The following is a 26,850-nucleotide window of genomic DNA, read 5'->3' as shown; positions in this document are numbered from 1 at the left end:
GGGGTCAGGGTTTCAAAACGACTCTTTCTGTATTCTGTCAGGAAAGTGATACTTTTTCATTTTGCACTGTCCACCCTGAAGGCTTCTGCTTCCTTCAAGGCATTCCCATACTGTCAGTGGGTCTCGGGCAGGAGTGGGGAGAGGGATGGGGTGACTCTCTGAGTGGGGGGCAGCCAAGGGACTAGCCAACTGCCTCCTTCCCCCGGGAGGACACTCCCACCCCACCCCGCCCAGCGCCAACCCTGTCGGGCTTTGGCCTCCTGACCCAGACAGAGCCCTGCGCGAGGCACCGGGAGGCCGAGCCCGGGTCGCACCGCCCCCAGCCTCGGGGCAGAGAGCCAAGAGTTCGAGGCCTCTCTGATCCGGATATGATGAAAAGGCGCCACAGAGCGGGAAGCGTTTCTGGAGTGCAGGAGTGGTGGAAGGGGGAAAGAGAGGCAGAGGGGCCAGAGTCCCATCGGAGGGGAACCGGCCGGGCTGAGCTGACGGGAGAGAGGGGGCGGAGAGCACGGAGCCAGAGGAGCGGCTGCCGCCGTCGCCGCCACTGAGGTGTCTGCTGAGCGGGACGCAGGCTGGGAGGGACACCCAGAGGCGGCTGCCGCCGTCCAGCCGCCGCGACCTGCGGCCCCTGCCGGAGCCTCGCTAACTTTCCGAGGCGGAAGAGGAGGAGGAGGAGGAGAGGGCTTTGAGTGTGTTGGGGGATGCCGAGGTAGGTGGCGGTGCTCTCGGCGGGAGGAGGAGGGGTCTGCTCCCCTCCCCGAGCTGTTCCCAAATCCGACCTCCCTTCTAGCGCCTCCCCCTTGAGGGCCCCGCTTCTGTCCGCTAGGACTGGCTGCTGTCACTTGCTAGGTAACAGTTTTCCTCCCGGGTTTCAAATCAAAACTTCCCCGGGGTGGGGTTTGGGGAAGGGAAGCAGAGAGGGAGGGAATGTCCCGCAGGGGTGGTGTGTGCTCTTCTCTCAAAATACTTTTTTTTTTTTTTCCCAATCCTCGCCAGAAGCATTCAGTTCCCTGCACCCAACACCTCCCAGCCCCTGGTGCATCGACCCCGAAAGGCGGCGAGCTAGGCGGAGGCGCGGCGCGGGCTCAGCGGAGCGGCCCATGTCCGGCGCAGGGGAAGCCCTGGCTCCCGGGCCCCAGCGCGGGGCTGAGGCTGGCGGTGGCCGGCTGGGCGCCCCAGCCCAGGGTGAGTGCCGCTTGCAAGTTGCAAGCTCCTTTGTCACTGTTGCATTTTAAAATGTGTTCGCACATTTACTGCTTGGAATCTGTGTGGGGGGAATTGGTGCAAGGACTGAGCCTACCTCGTCGTAGTGAACTTTTGCATAGTTAGCATTATTCAAGCAAGTTCTCCAGGATCGCAGCCTCAGATCAACAACCGGATAAGAGGGCGGGATCCGCTGATCTCTCCACTCCCCCTTCCTTTGGCTGCCGAGAAACTGGATGACAGGATCACTTCTTTCTTAAACATATGCATTTCAGGGCCTAAGACCCAACAGTGTGGGCTCCGAAGCCTTCCCCACCACTTAAGTTCTGTGTCTTCAGCAGATCCAGGACTGCCGCTGCTTTTTGAGAAACCTGCACTCTCCCTTCATCTTTCTATTTCTTGTGGACTCCTCTGCAGCTTTGATAATCCAGGTTTCTGTGACCAATTGCTTTGGAATGGCTCATGCACATGCTTTCAATAACTTTTTTTGTTTTGAAATAAAAAGGTTTCAAAAGAAATGCTTTCCAAGAATGAATTAGCTCTTTGTGTTCATTCAAGTTGTAAACAAATACAGTCTGTTAAAAAAAAAAAAAAAAAAAGTACTCCTGTTCCTGGGAAACTTCCATAAGAAGCTTATACACATGTCAGACAGGATCTTCTCTTGAAGGTAACATACATCAGGTTTTCATTGGTGACAGAGAGAAAGGATCTTAATCTGATGTGTCTTCCTCTTAGTGTGACTCTGCTTTAAAGGGTTCTGACTCATATAAACTAAATAATTTTCCAAGGTTCAGAAACCTATTTTTAAATTTTGATTTCAAGCGTGATATCCCCCAGCCCCCCAGCCTTAAGAATAATGTCATGAGCTTCTTGGGATTCTTTTTGTTAAAGCACTAAAAAGTGGAAGAGAAGTTAATGTTGAACCCACAGTAGGTAAAAGCAGAAAACATCCATGACTAAATTAAAATGTCCTGGCATTCAAAGGCTGTTAAATTGAATTATGTTTATCGTTGTTTTTTTGCTTCTAAACAGTGAGTCATTTTTTCTAAATAGAGAAAATCAGAAAATCAGAACCAGAATGATAAACACATTTTCCCAGAAGCAGCCCATGTTCGGAACATTATATTGCCAAGGCAGTTGTTTTCTTGTCATTTAGGCATGTCCTCAGTAGTCATATGGGCTCCTTGATGGGTTGTTCAGGTTCACACTTGAGCTGTTAATCACTAGTGTTAACAAATGCTTATGTCAAAAATCAAGCTCACACACACTAGAAAAACAGTTGACTTAGAACTAGCGATATCTGCAATGTCCAACTTTAAAAATATACATTTTAAAGTCAGCAGAAGTTGCAGTGATACCTAATCCACCTGTGCAGATGTAATGCTGTAAGGTATCACATGATATGTTTTTAGGAAGCGAACCTCTAGAATGTTCTGAAGAGAACTGTGGACTGCATGTAACACATTATCAATGTGGAAACTCTTGGGATATGTTTTACCTGAAAATTGACTCAGCCTCAGCAGCAATTTTGTTTGTTTGTTTAGTTTTTTAAATTAGTTTACTTTGACTTGCTGCATCCTTAAATAGGCATCAGTTTAATTGTGAATGTAATATAAAGTTAAGTTTTTTACAAAAGAAAATCTTCAGAAACTTATTAAAAGGTTGTATCTCAAACAAGCAGATCTCATAAGGAAAAAAGTTTTGGATCAAGTGGGCAGGGAGAAAATTATATGTAGCTGCCATGGTTAGGGTGGTTTTGTTGGTAAAGATGCTAGTGAAGAACCTTCGCCTGCAGGCCACACTTCTCTAAACTCGTTCTCGAGTTCTTTCATCCTCGTCCTTCTATCCTTGGATTCTTGATCATCTTTTCAGAAGAATAATTGAATAATACTCTGGTAAGATATGGCTGCTTAGTTAATAGAAACCTAATTTTTAAAACTTTGTATATTAAAATCAGTGAGAAACATGGAATGTTCTATGAAAGTTAGTAGAAAATGTCTTTTCATGAAGGAGGAGGATAAAATCAAGTCTTCCTCAGCAAACAAAATTAAATTTATATGTATGTTAATATGCATATGCATATATATGTGTGTGTGTATGTAAAGACATAGAACCTGTACATGTATTACTGTGTTGTGATGAGCTATGTGTACTAACTGACTGAAGGCATAAAAAGTTAAAATTGAAAGTAAATTTGGGGGGTCTCTAGTCTGAACTCCCCATCTTGTCTAGGATTTCTTTCTACATTTTTTCAGGTGGTTAAATGCCTACAGTGTAGCACATTCTGCTTATCAGCATTCATATTGATAGTTATGAAAGTTTTTCATGTTGAGAGCAAGACCGCTCTCTTTACAACTTCTCCCCTTTGGCTGTGATTCTTCTCCAAGGACAGTTCTGTTGCTCTGAAAGCATTAAAAATCTTATTTGTGCATTTTGAGAATTGTCACGGACCAGGATATAAGCTCCTATGCCCCATGCTGTCAGAAGGACCCGGGACGGGGGTGGGATAGGGAGCAGTAGGGACTGAGGACCCCTGGGGAGCTCTGGGCCCCGGAGGCAGTGCTTCTGGTCCAGCTCACTCTTGCCACTGGGTTTAATATCTTCCAGTATTTCAAGAGATACTGGAAATATGGATTTTTATGTATCATCACTCCCTTTTAAAAGTTGGCAGCTAATTAAATCCAATTTTTATCCAGGCCAAACAAAACAACCACACCTGCAGGCTGGAAATGGCTCCAAAGCAGTTGATTTGTGATTTCTGTTATAGAAACTGGAGAGTAAATGTGTGATTTAAAACTATTTCCCTATTTATGGTGAACTTCTGAAAGACTGACTTGATTGTCCTTCTCACACAGAGTACCTGTGTAAGTGTCTTGATAAGTGAATGGTAGTTTGGACCAAACTTCTTTTTGTTTTAAAAGAGAATGCATGTGGATCCATGGCTGATTCATGTCAATGTATGACAAAACCCACTGGAAAAAATAATAATAATAATAATAAAAATAAATTAAAAAAAAAATAAAGAAAAAAAAAAAAAGAGAGAATGGATCTTGTATGCATGGTTCATCTAATTGTCATTTTTTTCTTTTTTGGGTCAAGCATGTTAAAATTCATTGTGCTATCAACCTTGGTAGGCGTTTGCTTTTTTGTGCAGTTACTAGAATCCATACGATTAAAAGAGCCTTTTAATTAAATGCTTCCATGTTTGCTACTTGTAACTAGAAGGATCTTTAGAAATAGCTTAGTTTAGTTGGCTCACTTTCTAGAAGGGATGTCCAAAGAACTTAAGTGACTTGTCCAGGGTCTCATACATAGTCAGTAGAATCCAGGATGGAAGCACAAATTGTGAAATATATGTCATTGTGATAAATGTGGATTGAGGTAGAGAATCAAGAGAACTTTTTTCCTACAGATGGGTGAATTGAAAATAATCAGCTTTGGATACTGTGAATCACTTTGCCTGTTCTGGTCCTTGTATCCCCCCTCCCTCCCCCATTGCATTTGTCAAGATTTAGACTGTTGGACTGTGTGCTGGAATATTCTTTAATGTGATAATGTGTGATTTAATGCACTCTTCTCTCTTGGGAGAGTCCTCTGAGACTATTAGGCGGACTTTTCATAGCAGGATGCAAAATGCCAGTAAAGTTAATTAAAAATAATTTAAAATAGAAGCTAGGGAGAAAATCTTCAAGTTGAAATTACATGAGAAGAGCTTTGACTTAGAAGCTTAGCTGACTTGTCAGGAATTTATAGTGGCTAATCAGATTTCCTTTATGGGAAGCCTGTTTATTTCAATTTATACCACGTATGCTCGTAATATCCATATTCTTTGACGTTTACCATATCGTTTTATCCTTTAAGAATGGCATTCCTCAGAGTGTGTCATCTTTGGGCAACTTCTGTCTCTGGTCCTCAATCAGGGACGAAGTGCCTTGCAGGAAACATTTGGCATCTTCTGGAAACATGTTTGGTGGGGTGGGGTGGATGCTCCTGGGATGCAGTGGGTAGAGGCCAGGGAGAACACTTATACACATCTTACAATTCACACAGTTTGGTAGCCCCTCGCAACAAAGAATTATCTGGCCTGGAATAACGACGGTGTTGAGATGCTACTCTAGCCTCTCGAGGCTACCGACACCTTTGGCTCCACTCTAGACTTAGAGAATCAATCTGGAGAGTAAGACTCAAGAGTCTGCATTTTTGACAGTCTCCAGGTGCTCTTTATCTCTAGTTGAGAATCATTGTTTTTAGAGGCTTTTGATTTTTTAAAAGTCTATTTGTTTTTTATAGAAAGCCTTAAAAAAGTCTTGAGAAACATCTCCCTTTCAAGTTCCAAACTTTAAATCATATCACTCCATGTGTACTGTCTCTTAGAGCTTGCCATCATTTTTATCCCATATCCCAATTAGTGATCTGAACTGAACTGGGGCCTGAGTCTTCATCCTCAAAAAAGTTTCCTGTCAAGATTATGTATACTATTGTACAAATATATATGAATATTAAAAAAGAAATATGTAAACACACATTGAAAAGAATGAGATAAAAATAAGTCAATAAATAGATCTTTTAATTCTTTGTTCTACCACCTCAGTAGATATTTTTGTCCCGTCATCCTGGACTTCTCTCTAGGGATCTCAGCATTTTTATGGCATAATAAGGAAAGAAGTCCCTAATTTTCACATGATCTGTATTCACTTGTAAGTTGGATTTTTGAAATCTGGATTATCCTTTCGCATAGAAACAGAATGATAAATTATGTTTAGCTCAATAATCTCAAAAAGATGGTTGAGACTTTTATTAAATGTTATTGATAAATTATAGGGGACACACTCAATGATACTGGCAACCACATACAGGTAATTAAGAAAAAGGTGAGTGAAACATTTTCAGTACAGGTGCTTGAGAGAATAGGCTTAACTGGAAAACTACAACAAACCTTGTCTAGATTTGGAAGAGGATTTGGGGGCATTTCAAGAGGTGTAGACCTTATGCTCCAAATCCTTTTTCGCTTAAAGGAACTAATGTTCATTTTGTAAGTTTAGAGAAATGCAAGCCTTATCAGCTTGACATAGTCATGTTCCCTCTGCTAAGAAAAAGAATCAAATGCATAAGAGGAGGAGTAACTGGGAGAAATCTAAGAAGGGAAGGAGGAAGGAAGTGGTTAAAATGATATGACTATAGATTTAAGAAAATGTTTGGAGAGCTTGAATTGTTTGAGCTGAGAACTGCGAATAAAGTTCTGAGGGACACTGTGGTATGAACTGAGCTGGGTGGGACCATGTTAAGGAAGGAGATGATAGCACAAAATCTTGAGATAGGCAGGGAGCACTGTTGACTTTGAAGTAGGCTCTAGTATATGTTTGTGGAATAAATGATTGGGTAAATGGAGGGCTTGGTTGCTGTCCAGAACAACTGTGAGTCCTGGCAGCAAATGACAAAGAATAGAAATAGTTTGGGGTCAGGATGGAGGATGGGAATAGGGAAAGCATTTATTAATATATGTTTGTGTTTGTAATTCAGGGTAATTTCATAGCAATTTTCATCCCTACCATACCCTTTTTGTTTGTCCTCACATTGTTTATTTCTGCCTTACTCAGGTGCTCTGTGAATGTTCTATTATATACATACACACACACACACACACACATATATATACAAACACAATATATATAAATAGAGATGATGCTTTGTGACAGATACAGAGAGAGAAATATTGATGAATGAAATTGTTTATTTCTGCCTTACTCAGGTGCTCTGTAAGTGTTCTATTATATATATATACACACATACACACACACACATTATTACACACAATCTATAAATACACAAATACACAATATATACACACAATATATAAATAGAGATGATGCTTTGTGACAGATACAGAGAGAAAAATATTGAATGAAATCTGGGGCTTGCAGTATATTTGAGAAATAAATTTACACATACTTATAAAGAAGATGGAAAGGTGCTATAGAAAGACACAAAGAAAGTGACGGCAAACAACATGGGAGAGAGCATCTCTATCTGGGTCATTTGGAAAACTCAAAAAAAACTCTTGATTTGAGTTGGACCAAGAGTCATAGTCAAACTCCCCAAGATTTGTGGAGATAGATGTGAAAAGCGAGGTCTGTTACAGAATGTGGAGGACTTCACTAAGAGCATTGTATGAGCTCTATCAAGGAGTTGAAAATAAAGTTGTAAAGATAAGCTAAAGTAATTTTGAGGAGGTCCTTGATTCTCCTGAGAGGAATTTGTATATCCTTTCTGTAGGCAGTAGTGAGCTATTGAAAGTTCCTGATAAGGGTAAGGATAGGACCAAATTGGTGTTTTTAGAAAATAAATCTGGTGGCAGCTCAGAGGATGGCTTTGAACGGAGAGGCAAGAGTGAAGGTCGTGACTTTGCAGAAGGATCTTACAATAGCCTGACAAAAGACGAGAGGAGCACCAGTGGGAGTGGAATTGAGACCATGGATTTAAGAACAGTAGCAAAAGGAGGACAGTGCTCTACCTTGCTGTAAGAGAATGTTGAGGGCATTGATTTTTACTTACTCATTTTTGAATCTCCTGAAACTAGGCACAATGTCCAATTTTGTTCAATGGCATTTTATATGGTTGGGTAAAATACTTAATATGGGAGGTGGTGGAAAGATAGAAATTTAAGGTAATTCATAGGTTTGCTTTGTAACCTGAGTGGAAATATAGGAGGAGTTGAGTCTGTTTTTTGATCATGTTGGTTCCATGGAAATTACCCCTAAGCCAGGATGGCCAGTAGGCCACTGAAAAAGAGAATCTGTCAGTAGGAGAGTGGTGAGGGTCAGGCTTACAGTTTACCACCAAGTAGCTGATGGATGGGCACAAGAGTGAGAGAGGGTATTTAAGGACACGATTTAGGGGAATGGCCACCCTTTTGGGAGAAGAAGGGAAAGAATACAGAGAGAGCGTTTATAGGATTGGTCACAGAAATGTTAGATATTTAGGGGCCATGGAAGATGAGAAGAGCTGTAGTTTGTTAGAAGCAGGGTGTAGAGAGGGCTGCTTTTGGGTGCAGAATTTTGAGCACGTCCATCACACACTAATGGAAAGAAAGCCATGGGATAGAAAGAGAAAAGATGAAAGAGCCTGGGTTGGAACCGCAGTGCAGTGGGTGTTTGTTAATTGAAAGAGTAAAATCCTGGGAAGGAAGGGGATGATAAGAGTCTTTGGAAAGTTCCCCTTTGAGATGGGGATAGGAGAAAAGGATGAGTGATCATCTAGAGAAAATTTCATATGAGTAAGAGATTATTGAAGGCCTCGATGTTCTCAGAAAAATAGATGTAACATTTGCTGAGAGCAAGTTGGGGTTAGGATGAGTCAAGAAATTTGAGATGTGTGGAAAAGATTGGGAAGGTTTCAAGAGGGAGTCCATCTGGGGCAAACAAAAAGATTGCTCAGTAACACTGAGAGCTTAACAAAGAATGAGTGGCATGAATTTTTAGTGGACACGGTCAGCATGGTTGATTGCCTTTCTCAGCAAGAAGCATTCGGGACCTTGGGAATAGAAGCAGATAGAATGGATTTTTGGAATTGGCTTAGGGTTGGAGATTGGCAGAATGAAAGCAGTGGGAGCAGGGGCAAGGGAGGAGGATCAGGCATGTGTGGGAAGAGTGTGTTTGTACCAACTGGTCTTGTGTTCCAGGCTATATGGGGAGCTGGAGAGATCAGAATTAGCAGGCTGTGATTTCTGGTCAGCAAGAGTCATGCCTGTGGGCCTTGTTCAGTCAGTTCACATACAAGGATTTAACATATATAATAGAGTGACCTTTACAGGGCTAGTGGGGAAGCTGTGGAATTTTTGGGTGTGTAAGAGCCTTTCCTGTTTCTTTGAACCTTGTTTCCTGGATCATGTTGAGTTGATTTCATGGAAAGGTCTAATAACAGTGTGCAATTACTTTACTAGCATTATATTTTTGTAATAAAAGATTTGGGGGAAAAGGAAACATAAATTGCCGCAATCTAAAAGGCCATTTGCAAGTGGAAAATTAGTTAAAACAACAGCAAACAGAAGAGGGAAACAATTCCACCAAATTGTTTTTCTGAGTTAATATAAGTATTCCACCCTATAAAGGCATGGGGTATGATTTTTATGTTTCTATTCCTAAAAGTCTTTATTCAGTTTTTATTAAGGGGAGATTGACTCTGCACTGGCTAGAGTCTAGATGTTTGCATAGTTGAACTTTGCTGCAGCCCTTCCTGCTGTCTTGATCAGTCCTGTGTTTTGGATGATTCTTTCTCATAATCTGTTTCTGTCTCATCTTTTTCCCCCTCCTCTCTCTCTTGCCATTAACACTGAAGTTTCTTAAGCTTTTAGTATTTTGTTTTTAGGTTAGCCTACACATCCTGAAGGAGCTAAGGTTTCTACTGTAACTTTTGGAAGTTGTATTTTCTAGACTCTAATTGCTTAGAGTTCACTAAGCAGGAACTGTGAAAAGAGTTATTTTAACATTAATTTCGTTTGTGGTTTCTGCTTGCAGTCCACTTCTGTTTTCAGATTCACACCCACATGATCTGAAGTAAGATGATTCATATGCATGTGCTTTTATGCCTGATTTGTAAGTAGTTTCGGGTATAAAGTCTGAAATTCATTTTCTTACTAGCACAATATATCTTACCAAATATACCAACATATTTAAACTGGGAAACTTATGAACAGCTATTTCTTTTGTGCCTACTACGTACAAAATCCTGTGACAATTGAAAATGTGTAACACATGTTCTGCCCAGAGAGAACTTGTAAGCTAAGTGAGAGAGAGGATGAGGTGTGTGTGTGTGTGTGCGCACCAAATCCCTTGTCTGAATATCAGTTCAAGAAAACTACAAGAGCCCTGTGACAGATTAGTTTACGGCCAGTTTCAAGGTGACCGGTTCAGTTCTGGAGCTTCTGGAGGTTAAGAGAGAAATCTCAGGATAGCAAGGGATCAGTCTTGTCTGAGTTAGGCTGTGAGTGATCCGAGCTGAAGACACAGTTTGTAGGTCTTTTTGGTTTGGACTGTGCAGAGTTGAGCACTATAAATGAAGCAGCTTGTGGCTGGGCAGGTGACACACCCCCTGAAGGCAGGTGGCCGAGGACGAGGGAACCAGTTTCCTCTCCCCGCTGTCTCTACTCATAGAAATAGTTCGCCTGCTTTTTTCATGGTGAATCAGCCTTTAATCTTCTGGGTCTTTATGAATATAGACCTACTTTGTTCTTATTTTTCTCGTCACATCACCCAAGCAGCATGCAGGATTGTAGGAAGATTTTCTGAGAGATTTTGCTCTTTATTTCTTACTGAGATAACAAGCTGAAATTATTGAACATGGGAAAGGTGTAGGAATTTGCAACATTAAAATATGTACAATGTTAAAATAACTCTATCAGGTTTTCACCCATATGCATAATGGATTTAATTCTTACTGAGCCAAGGAGTAACATATTCAATCTTTATTTTAGAAAAGCATTTCTATTTGGAAGAGGAAATGAGGATAGACCCTGGTAGTGGATATAGGCAAGAAAGTATAGATTTAAGAGAAATTGAGAGCTATAACTAGCAGGTTCTAGCAATTGATTGTTGGGAAAGGGACAATATGGAGAAAATAGAGAACTGACAGTGATTCTGTGAATACCATTGACCAGTTTACAAGCTACAGTTGGAGAAACAGGCAGGGACAGAAGAGAAGTGGAAATGTTAAGTTTGAATTGCTAAAGGTATATTGGTGTAGAGCTAAAACTTCAAATCTATAGGTGAAGATAGGAACTGGGGTGAACATAGTGGATCTATAAGTTATCCTCCTGGAGGTGACTAAAACTGGAAGTTAATGAGATTGCAGAGACTGTAAAGCCAGAATGGGTTGGTGGTCCTAAAGGAGAATTCCGAGTAGGCAGTGCCCCCAAAGAAATGATCCAGAAGGCCAGAGGATGTATTGATGGATTAAATAAGAGGCTCCTGGTTTTCTCCTTTAGGAGAATTACCAGAGAGGAAGCATCTCCCAACTTCTAATTCATATCCACCATTCTGAAGTCTAAGAAATCAATTTCAATATACTGCAGAGTCTCTCATTATCGTCCTATTTGTGGCTTTACCACTATTTGTAATGCTCTTCTCCATCCTCTCTCACTTATTTATTTCAAGATCAGACTCAAATCATAGCTTAGAAATGCTTTTACAGATTAAAGAACTTCTTTGTTTCAGTTTTGACTTCCATTGGCCTTCATTTTTGTAAATAGTGCTCAATAAGAGTTCATCCCTTAAACAGAGAGCTTGGGGTAGAATGTTCTTGATAGAATCTGTTAGTATAACTGAGAGGTAACAGAGAAGTTTTAAAAACTATGGCACTTAGAATAATGATGATGTTAAAACACTAAAGATGGGTGTGTAACTTTATTTTTTTAAAAGGGGAAGAAGGTAAAGTCCTCAATTTCTTTCTTTCTTTTTTTTTTTTTATTAATTGGAGGCTAATTACTTCACAACATTTCAGTGGTTTTTGTCATACATTGACAATTTCTTTTATAATAGAGTTAATTGCTAAGTAGGGGAACTACTCTAGATAAGGTGTCTCTGGATTTCGGCAGTCATTAAGGCAAATTCTTTCAGGATAGCTTTTTAGATAAGAGTAAAAAGACTAAAAAGTAAAAAGAGTAAAAAGATGGTGACTGCAGCCGTGAAATTAAAAGACACTTGCTCCTTGGAAGAAAAGTAGTTATGACCAACCTAAAAAGCATATTAAACAGCAGAGACATTACTTTGCCAACAAAGGTCCGTCTAATCAAGGCTATGGTTTTTCCAGTAGTCATGTATGGATGTGAGAGTTGGACTATAAAGAAAGCTGATTGCTGAAGAATTGATGCTTTTGAACTGTGGTGTTGGAGAAGAGTCTTGAGAGTCCCTTGGACTGCAAGGAGATCCAACCAGTCCATCCTAAAGGAGATCAGTCCTGGGTGTTCATTGGAAGGACTGATGCTGAAGCTGAAACTCCAATACTTTGGCCACCTGATGCGAAGAACTGACTCATTTGAAAAGACCTTGATGCTAGGAGGGATTGGGGACAGGAGGAGAAGGGGACGACAGAGGATGAGATGACTGGATGGCATCATGGACTCAATGGACATGAGTTTGAGTAAACTCTGGGAGCTGGTGATGGACAGGGAGGCCTGGAGTGCTGCAGTCATGGGATTGCAAAGAGTCGGACATGACTGAGCAACTGAACTGAAAAAGATTATCATGCTTATAAAAGTAGATTGAATATGGAGGCTCTGTCACCTGGAGGAAAGATTAGACTTTGATGGCAAAGAACAAAATACTATAAATCAGTGAAAATTATAAGTCAATTTTAGACGATTTGGGGGAAGTCTTTGAATACTTAAGAACTCCTAACTTGAAGTAAGGTATCTTCTGAGGCTGTTTCCCTGTCTCTGAAATTATTCATGTCTGCTCTCCTTGCCTTCTTCCTGGGATGCTGGATGTTGATATTTTGAACTGAATTTATGTTATCGGGTTGTGTTAAGAGATCTTTATGAGCCCGTGTAATTCAAAATTCTATGAGCCTTGTGAATGTTTGGCTTTAATATTGCTGGTAGGAAGAACATTATTGAACTTGTATTTGAAGATGCAGGAGTCTGGGGTCAGGTATCCTGAAAATACATTTTTAGGATGAGGAACTTTAGATTCTGATGTAAAAGGGTGCAGGAGAGTAAGATGACTGAGATCATGTGTCCTGGTGCCCTGTGTCAGCTTGCGTTTTTCTAACCTCTCCACTCCTTTTTTTTTTTGGAAAGTGCCTAATTCTTCTTACCCCTCATTTATTTAGAGCCCTGATTGTTGAGATATTACTTTGCACTATTGCTGCAGTTTGCACCTATTTACTTGCATATTTGTATTCAATTGCATATTCATATAATTTTAAAATTGTTCTCTGATTTGCTGTGTATAAAACCTATTGTTTTCTACCCACCCCAACTAAACTAGTTGAGTCAATATCATTTTTCTCATTCTTTCAAATCTAAACACACCATAAGCTTCTAACTGCATAAGAAGCCCTTTGAAGGAATGAATTTAGCTTTTGCTCAGAAGTCTTACTATTTTTCAGAATAATGGCAATAACAATTACTTGATTAAATTGATTTAAGCGTTTAATTAATTTAACAAACACAGTATGTCTGATTATATGATAACTTTTGTATATATATAAAACTAAGAAATTTAGTGATATGCTCATTCATGTGCTAAAAATATTTTGGTTTTAATCTTAAAATGTTTTGGACAATGAGATTTTAATCTGTTTTAGAACATCAAGCAAAGCCGGAGGGTTTTGCAATGTTTCTTAAAGGTCATTAAGCTTAAGGGATTATTTTTTTCTTTTTTTTTTTATTTGGATCAGCGAGGAAGTGAAATTCCAGAGCCTCAGGTCTTCCTGAAAGCTGCCTTATCTTTGGTTTTTAAAGGTTACATTTGTAAAATATTTGTAGATTTCTACATTGTCTTAGCCTCTGGGAAATAGAGACCCAGATTTTTAAAAGTTTTTTTTTTTTTTTTTCCACTTTTCCCAAACATTTTAGTTTCAGATTATTTAAAATTTCATAATCCAGAATACACATAGATAATCTGAAATAATGTTGATATTTGAATGGAAGAGTAAAAATGAAATTGTTTATAGATAAAGGAGATGTGAATATAGATTGCATGGCAGTAAGAATATACATATTATACAGATTATAAGTGATCTGTCATAGGTTAAAATAAAATATTTAATTGAAGTAGATCAAGCATGGAGCAGCCCCAAATTATATGCATAAAGAAAGCTGCTAATATTCCTTGCTTTAAGAAATAAGTAAATTATATCCTGATTAAGTTTTATGCAGTTTTATAAGGATATCTGCCAAGCACCATCATTTATACTAGTCTTCCACAAAATATACATATTAAGTACAGATAAGAAGTAGATTTGATGATTGGTTTGTGCATTTACACCTAACCTATGTCTAGTTCAAGAGAATATTTAAGGTAACCTGTAAAAGTACTTTAAAGTACATACATACACACACACACACACACACACACACACACACATATACACACACACACACACAGAATAATGGAAACTAGGCGATCCAAACCTGAGGGAAAATTGAAATGTATAACTGCAGGGTCCAACCCAATGATTCAATTTTATCTGCAAATGTGAGGCAAAAAGAAAGCATTTTCTCTAATATCATTTTCATTGTCCATAAGGGAAAAGAATATATATATAGCTTTTCAGAAGAAGAAATACTTTTCCTTATATTCAGTCTGTAAACAGATTTCTGGCTTGGTTTTTATATAGTGATTACTGAATAGATAGATACTGTTCTCAACACCTCCCTAAGGTTTTAAAAAGGTGCTTATTGTAATGACACGTAATATAGTATTAGTAGCAAGTGTGAATGAGCCCTTATTATATACCAGACAGTCTACTTTTCTACTTTCCAGGCATGGTTCCATTTCTTTCCACATCCACCTCCTGATATATGGACTGGTGTTATTACCATTTTAAAGATAAAGAATCTGACAAAGATTACGGAAATTGCCCAGCATCCATGTAGTTAGTGGTGGACCCAGGTCCCTTGATTTCAGATTCTGTGTTCTTTTTTTTTTTAATTTTTATTTATTTATTTTTTTTTTTTCCAGTGGGTTTTGTCATACATTGATATGAATCAGCCATGGATTCTGTGTTCTTAAACATTTCTCCAGTAAAAAGTACAGTGCAAGGATAGTATTTCTGTCCCTGAGAACCTGAGTCTTTTTCTTTATCGTTTGTTCTTATTCATTGAGTTGTTCATGCATGCTTAGTCCTGTCTGACTCTCTGCAGCACCTCAGACTGTAGCCCGCCAGTCTCCTCTGTCCATGGGATTTTCCAGGCAAGAGTATTGGAGTGGGTTTCCATTTCCTCCTCCAGGGGATCTTCCTGACCCAGGAATCAAACCCATGTCTCCTGCATATCCTGCATTGTTAGGCAGATTCTGTTAATCAAGAAGGATTCAAATATCTGGACTTTTAGACAATATTGTCTCTTTCTTGGAAAATGATGGTTCATGAACAGTATTGTACATGTTTTAAAAGTTTATTAGTAACTTTGACAAGCTCATTTCATCCTGGAAACAGACTACAACATTACTAGATACATTTCTTACTCTTATTTGTTAAAACCATTTATCTATTCAGTTAATAAATATGCTTGACTACAAACTAATGGATAAAAATATCCCTCAGGAATAGTTTGAATGATTGATTGTCTTATAGAAGTGAGTTTAAATTTATTAATTTCTGTCTACAATGGGGCAGAACTAGAACTAGTTAAAGATCACTTGATGGCATATTTATGCGTAAAATAAAGAACAATTTACTCCTGAATCAGACTGACAAACAGTAGAATATGATCCCTTATGAGGTACCATTCCTTGGAATTTTGGAGAAAGGCTGAGTATTGCAATGGGCTTTCTACCCTGGGAGAGATAAGAAATTAGCTAATGGATTCTGAAGATGAAATAAATAAAACATATTAATGTCCTTTGAAAATTGCTGATACTGTAAATATGAAATCATTAACTTATTATTTCAACAAAAGGAAGCATTTTCTTCTTTTTTACTTATTTAACAACTACATATCAGCTAAGTGGTTGTTATATGGCATATATAATATTTTACATGTACTATTATCCAGTGTACTCTTTTATACATTTAGATTGTTCTTTCTTATTAATCACTATTAAGTTATTTTATTCCCCACCTGTTTGAGATAAGTAAAATTAGATAATGCCAACTGGGCAAAATATAAAATTTTAAATCAAATGGAAATTCTATTTACCTAAATCTCATATCCTTTAGCAAGAATAATCAAGATTGGAGAAAGATTACTTCTCACCATTCACACCTTTCTTTAGAAAAATAATAAAAAAAATAGAGTATTGATCCTTCAGATAGTCATTTCTGAGTAGGACATATTATATTTAAATTGACCCTTTAGAATTTTTACCTTTTTCCTTTGACTGTTTGGCATAATTCATGCTCATCATTTTCTTTGAAAATTAATTCAAACCCAGTGCTTTACAGAGTTTTTCTATGATTTTTCTCTTCTCCATTCTAAACACCCTACAGTGTGTGTGTATATGAAGTTTTGGCTCTATTGTTTAGCCTTTGTGCAGACTCAGATTTACAGAATTTTACAGACAACAAAGATCTCTGCAGCCATCCAGCTCAATGCCCTCGTTTCTGGATAAAGAGAATGTGGCCGAGGCCCAGACACACAGCTGGTCAGTCTTTGACCCAGAATTAGGACCCAGGGCAGTTTTCATTCTCTTCTGTTTTGTAGTTGCTTGATTATTTTGTGTGTGTGTGTTCAGTTTTCCCAGCTAGAGGATTCATTATCAAGGACCAAGCTTTTCCCCCTCATCCACTGATTCTTCTGTGTTTCCCTCCTTGGTGTGGGCAAAGGAGAATGTGTGGGGGCTAGCCTCTTGGCAGCAGATGCCAGTGGTATATGACTGTCCTTTGCTCTAGTGATATTTTTAAAGTGTCTTCAACTTTTGTTTTAACTAGATATCTAAAACATACTTCTTAATGTTCATCTCTTAGTAGGACTGTTTAGTGTTATGTGTGGTAATTCAGGTTTAGTATTCTGAGTGTTGTTCTAACATAGAGACAGAACTAAATCCCTCTATATTAATTAGTGATTGGATAAAATTGTATTTTCTGATAACTTGGAATACTGTGACAAGGGGATGAGAAGCAAGGCCTATAGCTCAGTATTTGATGGGCTTTTCTAAGTTTTCTCTAAATTTTACAGTACATAAGGGCTTCCCTGGTGGCTCAGATGGTAAAGAATCTGCCTGCAATTCAGGAGACCCGTGTTGAATCCCTGGGTTGGGAAGCTCCCCTGGAGAAGGATTCCCTCTTTTGGCAACCCACTCCAGTATCCTTGCCTGGAGAATTCCATGGACTGAAGAGCCTGGCAGGCTAAGTTCGTGGAGTCATGAAGAGTTGGACACAACTGAGCAACTAACACTTTCGAAGTTTTCTCTAAATTGTATAGTACCAAAGAGCTTACCTAAAACAGTCCCCTTCAAATCTGGCCGTATATGATGGTGACACCCTCCTTTCTCCATATCACCCAAATTGGGACCCCAAAGTTGGGACTTGTGTATCTTTATGTTAAACATGGTCTATAGTAGAGAGCCAGTGGCTTGGAAGAACAGCATGATTGACATGACGAAGATCCCCTTTTAAGAGAAAGTTACTAAGTTGGGAAAGAGTGCTTGTATATATATAGTTGGGGAGGAAAGGATGTATATACAGAAATCTGTAGAAAGATAGATTGATTTTATGCATCACTGAAATTATTTAATTGCCTTTGACATCATATCAAACATTTCTTTGTCAAATCTTTGTGGGCCTGTCATATCTTTCAGGCCCAAATAGCAGTTGAATTGCACCTACAAACCTTCATAAAGCTAGAAAGGAATCAATTACACCAGGACCATGGCTTCTGCTGCTGTAATTCAGAAGTGATAGGCAACGTAAACAGATAACAGAAATCCATTATTAGAAACTGCTGTTTTCTCCTCTTAATGAGTAGTGGCTGACGCAAACCTATTGAAAGTTCTAATAAGATTGGCTGGACATCATGGTGCCCATTTTGCAGTAACCAGTTAAATCTCATTCTCTCTCAATGCATTTATTCAGTATTAGATACAACTGCACACCATTTATGAGGCTGCCATATTTGTATTCCATTAATATTAAAGATGTGTTAATAAAATAAAAATAGATATGTTAACACATAATAGTCAAGTAGTCACAGAAGTTTATAAGAGTGAAGAATTGGTGAGTCAGTTTAAATTTGGAGTTTTTTCTGAGCCTTGCTTTGGTTCTGAGTGTTAATGATCATAGCAAAAGCCTGAGACCAACTCTTAAGGACATTTAGTTTTCAAAGGAGGCAGCGCTGGGTAGATTGATGATTGTGACTTAATAGTAGTTACATAGTTATCATTTCTTGAATATAATGAGACAGAGAATGATAATTTTCCTTTCCTTTTTCAACTTGAAAAGCTCTCAAGGGATCATCTAATTTTAGAATTTCACAGATAAGGAAACTTAAAAAAAAAAAAAAGATAACTGTCTCAATAAATATTCAGAGCAGGAGGAGCATTGTTTTCTTCTTAGCAGTGGGTCACTACTAAAATTGTGTGTGTATGAGCCACATGACACTTGCATTTAGTCAGTGGAGAGTTGAGAGGGTCTGTGTTTAGCACTTGAATGTTGGACTTGATTCAGATGTGAGTCAAGTGTGTCTAGAGGCTTTATTCATACCTATTTTCTTTTAGTCAGCATTGCTTCATAATGCCCTGGTTTCATGAATTAATTTTAATGGAATTAAACTTGAACAGTTCAAAATTATATAATTAATTTCATTCAGCTTCAATTAGAGTTACTAATTGAATCAAGCCTACTAGCATGACACCTGGCGGCAGTCAGCTACATAACAGTAGCAGCAAGAATGTAGGACTCTGCTGAGGAGAGAGTTCCTGTGTAGAGCTACTAGAAAAATCTTTCCTATTGATCATCTCAGAAAGGCCTTGGGTTGACTGTAGCAGTGGAAAAACTTCAGAAGTTGTTTAAAAAACTCAATATTTTAGTTTAAACTAACACATCTCAGGAAGGTTACATTTTCCCTAGGATAATGCTGAGTAAATGCTACATAAATCTAGAACATGTTGGTTTAGTATGGTTCTAATTTATATTTTACTGCTATCTGAATACAGTTTTGCTTTCTAAAAATACTTAGCATTGAAGACCCTATTTTTTTAATCTTAGCCTCTGGACTTATTCCGGAGTGTCCATCTATTTTCATGTGTTGAAATGTGTTTTATGGTAGAACTTTTCAATTGTGAAATCCCCATGGTACAGGAGAAATTTCTGCATGTGCAGAACTTTTTTTTTTCCTTCCACTGGAAATGTTAATACAGTTGACTAACAACTTCTGTTTGAATCTCTTTCCTTTCCTTGCTTCCATGGCTTGACATCATCTAGTTTTTCTTCCTTCTCTGATTCCTTTCTAATTGTATAGAACCCTCCTGATACTCTTCTTTTCATAGACTTACAGTTTTGGTGATCCTATTCATTTGAATTCATTTGAATGACTTCAAGTTTAGGAAGATGACTGTTTCAGCTATAACTTTGTGACTTGCAAATTCAGATGCTCAAAACTAAACTCATCCACTAGACTGTTGGTTGGGCTACAGTCCATGAAGGTTGGGATGTGTTCTGTAATTGATTGTGTATTCAACTGCATAATACAGTGCCCAAATATCTACTATATACAAATATGTATTTTTATTTTTTAAAAAATATATTAAAAGTTTAGTTGATTTATACTGTTGTGTTAATTTCTGCTGTGCCGATGTACTCTGTCATGGCCGACTCTTTGTGACCCCATGGACTGTCGCCCACCATGTTCCTCTGTCTATGGAATTTTCCAGGCAAGAATACTGGAGTGGGTTGCTGTTTCCTTTTTCAAATTTCTGCTGTACAGCAGAATGATTCAGTTATACATAGATACATATACAAATATGTATTTTATAAATTATTTTCCTGATCTCTAGGTTTTCCCAGTCAAATCCATTCTAAGACAACTCAGTCATCTCCAGCTATCATCTTCTTTGATAGTCTGTGAATCCTCTAATTATTCTCTCACAGTTACCTCGTTTCCCATCTTCTTATCCATTTGACAAAACTCTCATCAGTCTCCCTTTTAGTTTCCCTTACTCTGTTCTCCCTGTTAGATGCATCCATCCTCCAGTGATTCTTAAGGATTTAAGGACAGTTGAATCACGTGGGTCCCCTACTCCCAAATTAAAGTAGAATTTTAGGTTATGAGGAAACTATTTTTTAAGAAGGCCCCTGAATGAGTTAAAGTACTGTCAGGATTGAGAACCTCTGGTGTGTATATAGTTGGTTCATTTCCCCCATGTGTGGCTTTGATTAAACAGTTCACAAAGCTACCATGGCTACTGTCACTTATTTATCTTACTTTAAAATCAGGTCCAGATTTTTCACCTTGGCATGCAAATATCCATAGCATGTCCCTGTTCAGACTTTCACAATCTTATTTCCTAATATCCCTCTTTAAGTAGTTCACAGTGCAGAAAATTTGAACTTTTGCCCAAGTGTCTGCTTTTGGAGTTTTCCCTGCAATTCTTTCACTTGGAATGGCTTTTCTCTCATCTCTACTTTGAAAATTCCTGCTGATCTTAAAGGTTATCCAACATGCACCATTTTCTATCATGCTTTTCTTGAGCTCTGAATTCTGATGAGTATCTTCTTACTTTGAATCTCTTTAGTGCTCTCGACCTCTCATAACATTCATTTAACCTTGTGTTATAGTCAGCTTTTTGCTTATGTTCCCAATAAGACATTACTTTTCCTTACTCATTGGCTTCCTCCCTGGAGAACCCATAAACTCAACATATAAATCTCTCATCATCTTTGATGCTTTCCCTGCCACCCTTGCTCTACATGTATGGACTCACTTCCATCCTTGATAGAACTGTTATATGGCAGATCATTTGTTATGTTTTGATGACCTGTTTACAGTAATCTTAACAGACAATTTTTACAGTAGAATGTTTCTTCAATGCTAGTCGTAAAGTGCATGTGTGTGTACTAAGATGCTTCAGCCCTATGGGCTGTAGACTATCAGGCTCCTCTGTGCAAGGGATTCTCCAAGCAGGAATACTGGAGTGGATTGCCATGCCCTCCTCCAGGGGATCTTCCCGACTCAGGGACCAAACCTCTGTCTTTAAGTCTCCTGCATCGGCAGGCATGTTCTGTCCCACTAGTGCTCCTTCTGAAGCGCAGTCATAGAGTAGATGCTAGTAAATCTCTATTGAGTTAATAACGTATGCAATGGTTAGTAGAGATATTGCTCCTATTTCTTTAAATTATGGCAGATTTAGAAGCATTTGGGGAAAAAAATCTGTAAAAATGAAAACAGAGAAAAATGTAACATTTAATGATAATACATATATATTTTTTTAATTTAGAAAAATGCGATAAAGAAAATACTGAGAGAGAGATAACTCAAGCTACTGATAGCTGCTTCACACATGGAGAGATGCAAGACCAGTCCATTTGGGGAAATTGTTCGGATGATGAACTCATCAGAAGTAAGTATTTTTGGAGAAAATTGGAGTGATTCAAGGACATGACTGTAATAATATGCTCTCAGTTAATCATCTCATATAATTCTACTAGAAATCTGTAAATCAACACCTTACCTGAAAGTGTTTTTCATGAGTCTTTTAAAATATAGAAGTAAAAGCAGAGTATAAATAATATTGTCTGCCAGCTTTCATCCTCTCTTTAAAAAGGAAGTATTAAGCTGAAAATTTTGGACTCCATTCTCAGATTTAAACAAAACTTAATCCCTTCTTGAGTAATAACTAAGTAGAAGTTGGACAATTCTACGTATAAACAGACAGTGAAACTAAAAAGATAAAGATGAGTTAGAGGACAGTGAGGACTATTTTGGCAATGCCATGTGGTCCCTGTTCTGGCCAAGTGACTCCAAACTGTTTTTCCCAGTTAACACTTTTATCATTACTTAGCTTCTTTATATTCTCTTCCTCTTCTTAAAGTTGCTCTGTAGAATATGTAAGAAGCTTTGATTTAGTTTTGTTATACTCTGGGAATGTCCAGAAATACCAGTATCTGTTAAGTGCTATTCAAAATCCATGTTGATGGCAGGTTGCGCTTGTTCTGGCCGCTAAATTCCCCCTGGTGGATTCAAGATGAATTGGCCATGTAGTGAAAGATTATCTGTAGTAAACGTATATATAGAAAGAATACCACTGTGCTGTGCCATGCCAGGATGGCCTTAGGAGTACTACATCTGAAATTATCATTTATGGTAAACAAATCATCCATGTCACTTTTCAGTTTTTCAGAGAAGACAGAGGAGAAGTTTTATTCTGCGAATCAAGTGTTACTTTACTTTTTTTTGTTTTTATTTGTTTTTATTTATTTTTTGTTTTAATTCTTCAGACAACTCTATAATACTGAAACTTTTTTGTGTTACTTATTACATTTACTTTGAATAATTGAAACCAAACAGAAAAAAAACAGGTAGAAGGAAAAAGCCAACTTTGTAGAAGAAAAAAAAAAAAAAACAATAAAAACACTATAGAAGGAGACTTCAAGTTTTCAAGCAAAAGCTCTAAAAGTGACCGTGTTTTAGTTCAATTTTAGAACTATTTTGGTTTTTTACACTTTTCTACTGGGGAAGGGAATAGAAAGGAAGTGAAACTCAGAAATTAGTGAGGAACAAGATTTATTCAGCTTTCTCCAAAGAATCAAAAAAAAATTATTTCAAGTAAATATTTATCTCCAAAACATATATTGGTTGTCTTCTTTCTAAATGTTGACCCTGCTATTGTGAAACTTAAGGGTGTGTAAGATACTGGCATATTTTATCTGTGATTTTTCAGCAACCAGAGAGGGTGAGACAGGGTCTTACAGACAATTTTAACTTTATCTTTTGGGAGGCCTGATTGTTTGCTTATTTTTTTTCCCCCATATTCATAGAATTTTAAGTATGTGTATTTCATTAATTGATTTATTTCACCAGTTTCCCTTCCCAAGGCCCACACTTGGAAAACATGAATAAGAACTCTTAGGACAAAAACTAAAATATAAGCACCATTGCATAAGGATATGGAGAGTCATGTTGTTGTGTTAAAAAATTTTAGTGCTATTTGATGAAACTCATTTTAGCCACAGAACTCATGCTATTAAAGTGAATGGATTTAAAACATACTCCTGTCTCTATTGTCTGTATTGATTATGGACAGTGATAAAAAAATATTGTAAAGTGCATGAAATAGTTTTTTTATTGAGATAATGATGCAGCCTGTATCATGGGGTATTGGAGTAATAAGGAACAACTATCTAGATACATACTAATATATACTGAAAGAATCCAGAGAGAGAGATTTATTACCTCCTTTGAGAGAATGGCTGGGAAAATTGACAGATGAATGGATATCGGAAGATAATGGCCAAAGACAGTAATGCTGCTCTTGCTCAAAACATAAGTTGCCAAGAATTTCCACATATTTGTGGGTGACTTTGGATTATGAATTCTGATGACAGATTTCAGAAACTACAATTTTGTTATTTTCCCAGTCACAATTCTCTAGACAAAGGCTACTCTGTTGGGTCTACAGAAACATTTGATATGTGGATTTTCCGAAATGGAACACTTTATGTCATCTTTAAAACCAACTCAAGTCTGGATAGCATCTGCAAGTTTGATAATCTGATAGCTTTTGCTGTTCCAACTCCCAGACACTGAAGTCTGCTAAGCTAGCCTGACTTTCCATCTTCAGCTTTCCCCATTGAGTCCTTGGCCGTCTCTGCGTCATTTAGCATCTGTCTCTCTTAACCCTGCAGTTAGTGAGATGTGTGTTTTCCTCTTACTTCAGCATCTAGAGCATTCTGGGGGGCCTAGTGCATCTTTGGTCATAACAATAGCCCTGGAAAGAAGGCTGTGGCTCAGAGCTGCGTGGGGAGGAGGGGAGCATCTGCGTGAGTCAGGCCTGGGCTGGCCCCTGTGCCAGGAGTCCTGTCTGGCTCCCTGAGCTCCGAGGAAGAGGCGGACAGCTGGCTCTCATGGAATTGATTTTAGTTTCCCACTGTAGTGCGAGGTTGGCTGGATGGAGGGATCATCAGAAAAATAAGGCCGGCTGGGGTGTGGGAACATTTTCAAATGTGCAACCCACTCTTTTTCCAAGCTTCCATGGGACAGTTCAGCTGCATAAGCAAGAAGCAAAGGGGAGTGACTCTGCTGTTGAATGCAACTTCTTTCTATCTATTCTTGAGAGTGGTGAGTGAGGGCTGGCAGCTAGCATCTCTGTTGTCCCGGATGCCTGCTGCCTTTTTTGTTGGACATTTAAGGCATAATTTATAGGGGACTGTTAGCTGTCAGTGTGACGAGGCTGTTTTTACTTTTCTGAGAATAACTGGGCTCTGGAAAGTCAAGGGAGTGGCTGCTTTGGAAATTGTATTCTAATTAAAGGGTGTATTCTCAGGCCTCATAAACGAGATCCATGCTGAGAATAATTTCCAAATTATTCTGTGAACTTTAACCCTGACCTCAGTGGACCACCCACTTGTGGCTCCCACTTGGTGCAAGTTCTACACAGAAGTTCCAGCTTTGTGAGCCTTCCCTGGTCCTTCTAGAAAACATCGCAGGTGGCAGACCTGAGGGACTGTGCTCTCAAGGTCTGGATTTCAAATCAGTTGTCCTTGAGTTGCTAACTTATTAGAATCCTTTCTTGAAGTTATAAAGAGAAGAAATCCATATGGAATCAAACATTTCGAATAAATAGGCCACACACAATCTGGTCAGGGGATGTGCATAGTAGCTCTGATTCTTATGAAATTTAAATTAAAAAGATATTTCCAACCACTGAAATGTGTTTAAAAAAAGTCTAAATCAAATAAGTAAAGAATTAAAAACATAAGAAGGTTTTGTGAGGAAGTTTGGGAGGGTTTTGTTTTTTAATAATTTTTTTTATTCGTTTTACAATTTAAAAGGCATTTGTATTCTGAGAAAAATATTCTGGTATTTAATTTCTGGAATGGGGCTTCCATTTTAGAGTTTGTAAGAGTCTCTTTCTATGGCTAACACTGACTTTTCCCCTCAGATTGACATATGTGGGACAGTATATAATTTGGAGCTATGCCATGTTTTAATAATCACTAGTCCTCTGATTTGGTGGAATAAATGTTGCAGTGAAGTGACATCCTCAATTAATACTAATTTTTCTATTTAACCCATAATATGCATAAACTGATAACAGGCAATAGGCAACACTTCATGTTTTAATTAGACTAGAAAAGGAATAGAAGTAACATTTTGATCTCAGTCTTTGGGGGTATTTCTAAGGTAGGAAGGAGTGTATCTGAGAGTGTATGTGCATGTGCGTGTGTTACTGTGCCTATACTCATAGGCATGAGTAAATTTTCCTTTAATTTAGGTCAAATTCTACTATTCTAATTATTTCCTATGGAGAGCTTACATTTTTCTTCTTCTTTCTAAAGTGCCTCAGGTGTCTCAGATTTTTCTAGGTCTTTCTGAAAATTCTTATTACTTAACTTTATCCTTGGACATCACTTTTTACATAAACGTCTCCTAATTCTAAATGTTATTACTTCACTCCAGAAATTTTCCTTAGCTTCCCTTCCGAAATAAATTTCCCATTAAATGAAACTATTTTGCTCAGCTAATTCTCTCCTTTGTGATTTTGTAGAATTCCCATGATCTGAAGCAAAGTTAGAATGCTCTACTTAAATGGTAATCCCCATTCTATTTAACCCATTTATTCATTTTGAAGAGGTTTTAGTTCTCATAATAGTAAGCACTTAATTGGTCGTAAAACACAAGCCTCTCTCTCTAATTCACAATCACCTCCTCTTTACTGAGCTGGTATGTCATGCTTTTTCACTCTTGCTTCTACTTGAAATCCTGCTCTTGGCATCCACTGAGTTTCCTCACAGCATCCAGAGGCTCTGCTGTTAGGGACTCTCATTTTTTTTTACCAGCCTTTGCTAACTTATTGCTGATCACACATTAATGAATACCATTTCATTACATTAGAGAACGCTTCCTCTATGTAAAATACTGAAAAGCAGAGACTACTCAGGTGTACTATTTATATACTTAGAGCATTTTTAACTTTAAATGTAAGGAAAGAAAACTGAGAGGTTTGGATTTAAATCTTTTCAGTGGCACTCATGTTTGAACGCACATCATGGCATTATTTGGTTTTCTTTAGAATTCATTTTATACAAAAGAGGCATAAACAAGCTCTCCTCCCACCTCCCATAAGTACCACCCAATAGGACTGGGAAATATGGCTTTCCTGTTATGTTTCATAGTTAATTGAAGATTCTTTGCTTAATACTTCATGCTTCTTCATGTGGGAGTCCATATTGGGAGCAAGTCATGGTGACTTCCATCGTGCTCAGTGTTTAGTCCTCTATTTGTCTCTCAGAAAAATTATCCTATTCAATATGCTGACCAAATGGTTATGTAGCTACAGTTCAGATGCTTTAATTGTTGCTATAGAGAGGAATCTTTAACCGTCAATTATTCCAAAACCAACTCATAGTTTGGTTTCAGGGTTGGGTGGATAATCATAAGCCATTTCTGATGGCTCCCCATATATGATGTATTGGTCAATGACAGCCATTTTAGACTGTTCCAGAATGGAGCTCAAGTTCCCTGACACAGTTTTTCCTAGAGGTGTGTCACCCCGTGCTCATCTGGGTTCTGCCCAAAAAGCTAAGGAGAACCATTGTCCATGTTTTGTTTTAAGTACCTTAGGTTCAGGGTCCTAGAGAGCAATAGAAGCTGAATGCCAGAGTTCAGACCCTGGATATATCATTAGTACTGGCGTAGAGACAGTTCCCTAAACTCTCTGAGATTGTATTTCTCATTTTTAGAATGTAGGTACTAATTCTGTATGTCTCATTGTACTATTTTAAAGGTTATATAAGAAAATGCATATTATATGTTGGTTCAGTTCAGTTCAGTCG

At 38.2% G+C, this 26,850-nt stretch overlaps 1 protein-coding gene across 2 annotated transcripts in view; it reads left to right on the top strand.

The window, feature by feature from the left end:
• Window positions 1-277: 277 nt before the first annotated feature.
• MDFIC (MyoD family inhibitor domain containing) overlaps window positions 278-26,850 on the top strand; it is a 97,448-nt gene continuing 70,875 nt past the window's right edge. The window contains exons 1-3 of one of the 2 annotated variants that reach the window (XM_061165322.1): window positions 278-709; window positions 1,000-1,185; window positions 21,294-21,416. In XM_061165322.1, the coding sequence (XP_061021305.1) occupies window positions 1,101-1,185; window positions 21,294-21,416 (208 nt within the window). In that variant the 5' untranslated portion in view covers window positions 278-709; window positions 1,000-1,100. Of the gene's footprint in view, window positions 710-996; window positions 1,186-21,293; window positions 21,417-26,850 lie in introns of both variants that reach the window. The other variant, XM_061165321.1, reaches the window with a different exon arrangement.

This window comes from Dama dama, chromosome 18 (assembly GCF_033118175.1).
Source record: "Dama dama isolate Ldn47 chromosome 18, ASM3311817v1, whole genome shotgun sequence".
Lineage (NCBI taxonomy): Eukaryota > Metazoa > Chordata > Mammalia > Artiodactyla > Cervidae > Dama > Dama dama.
This window is presented reverse-complemented; position numbering and strand designations above follow the sequence as displayed.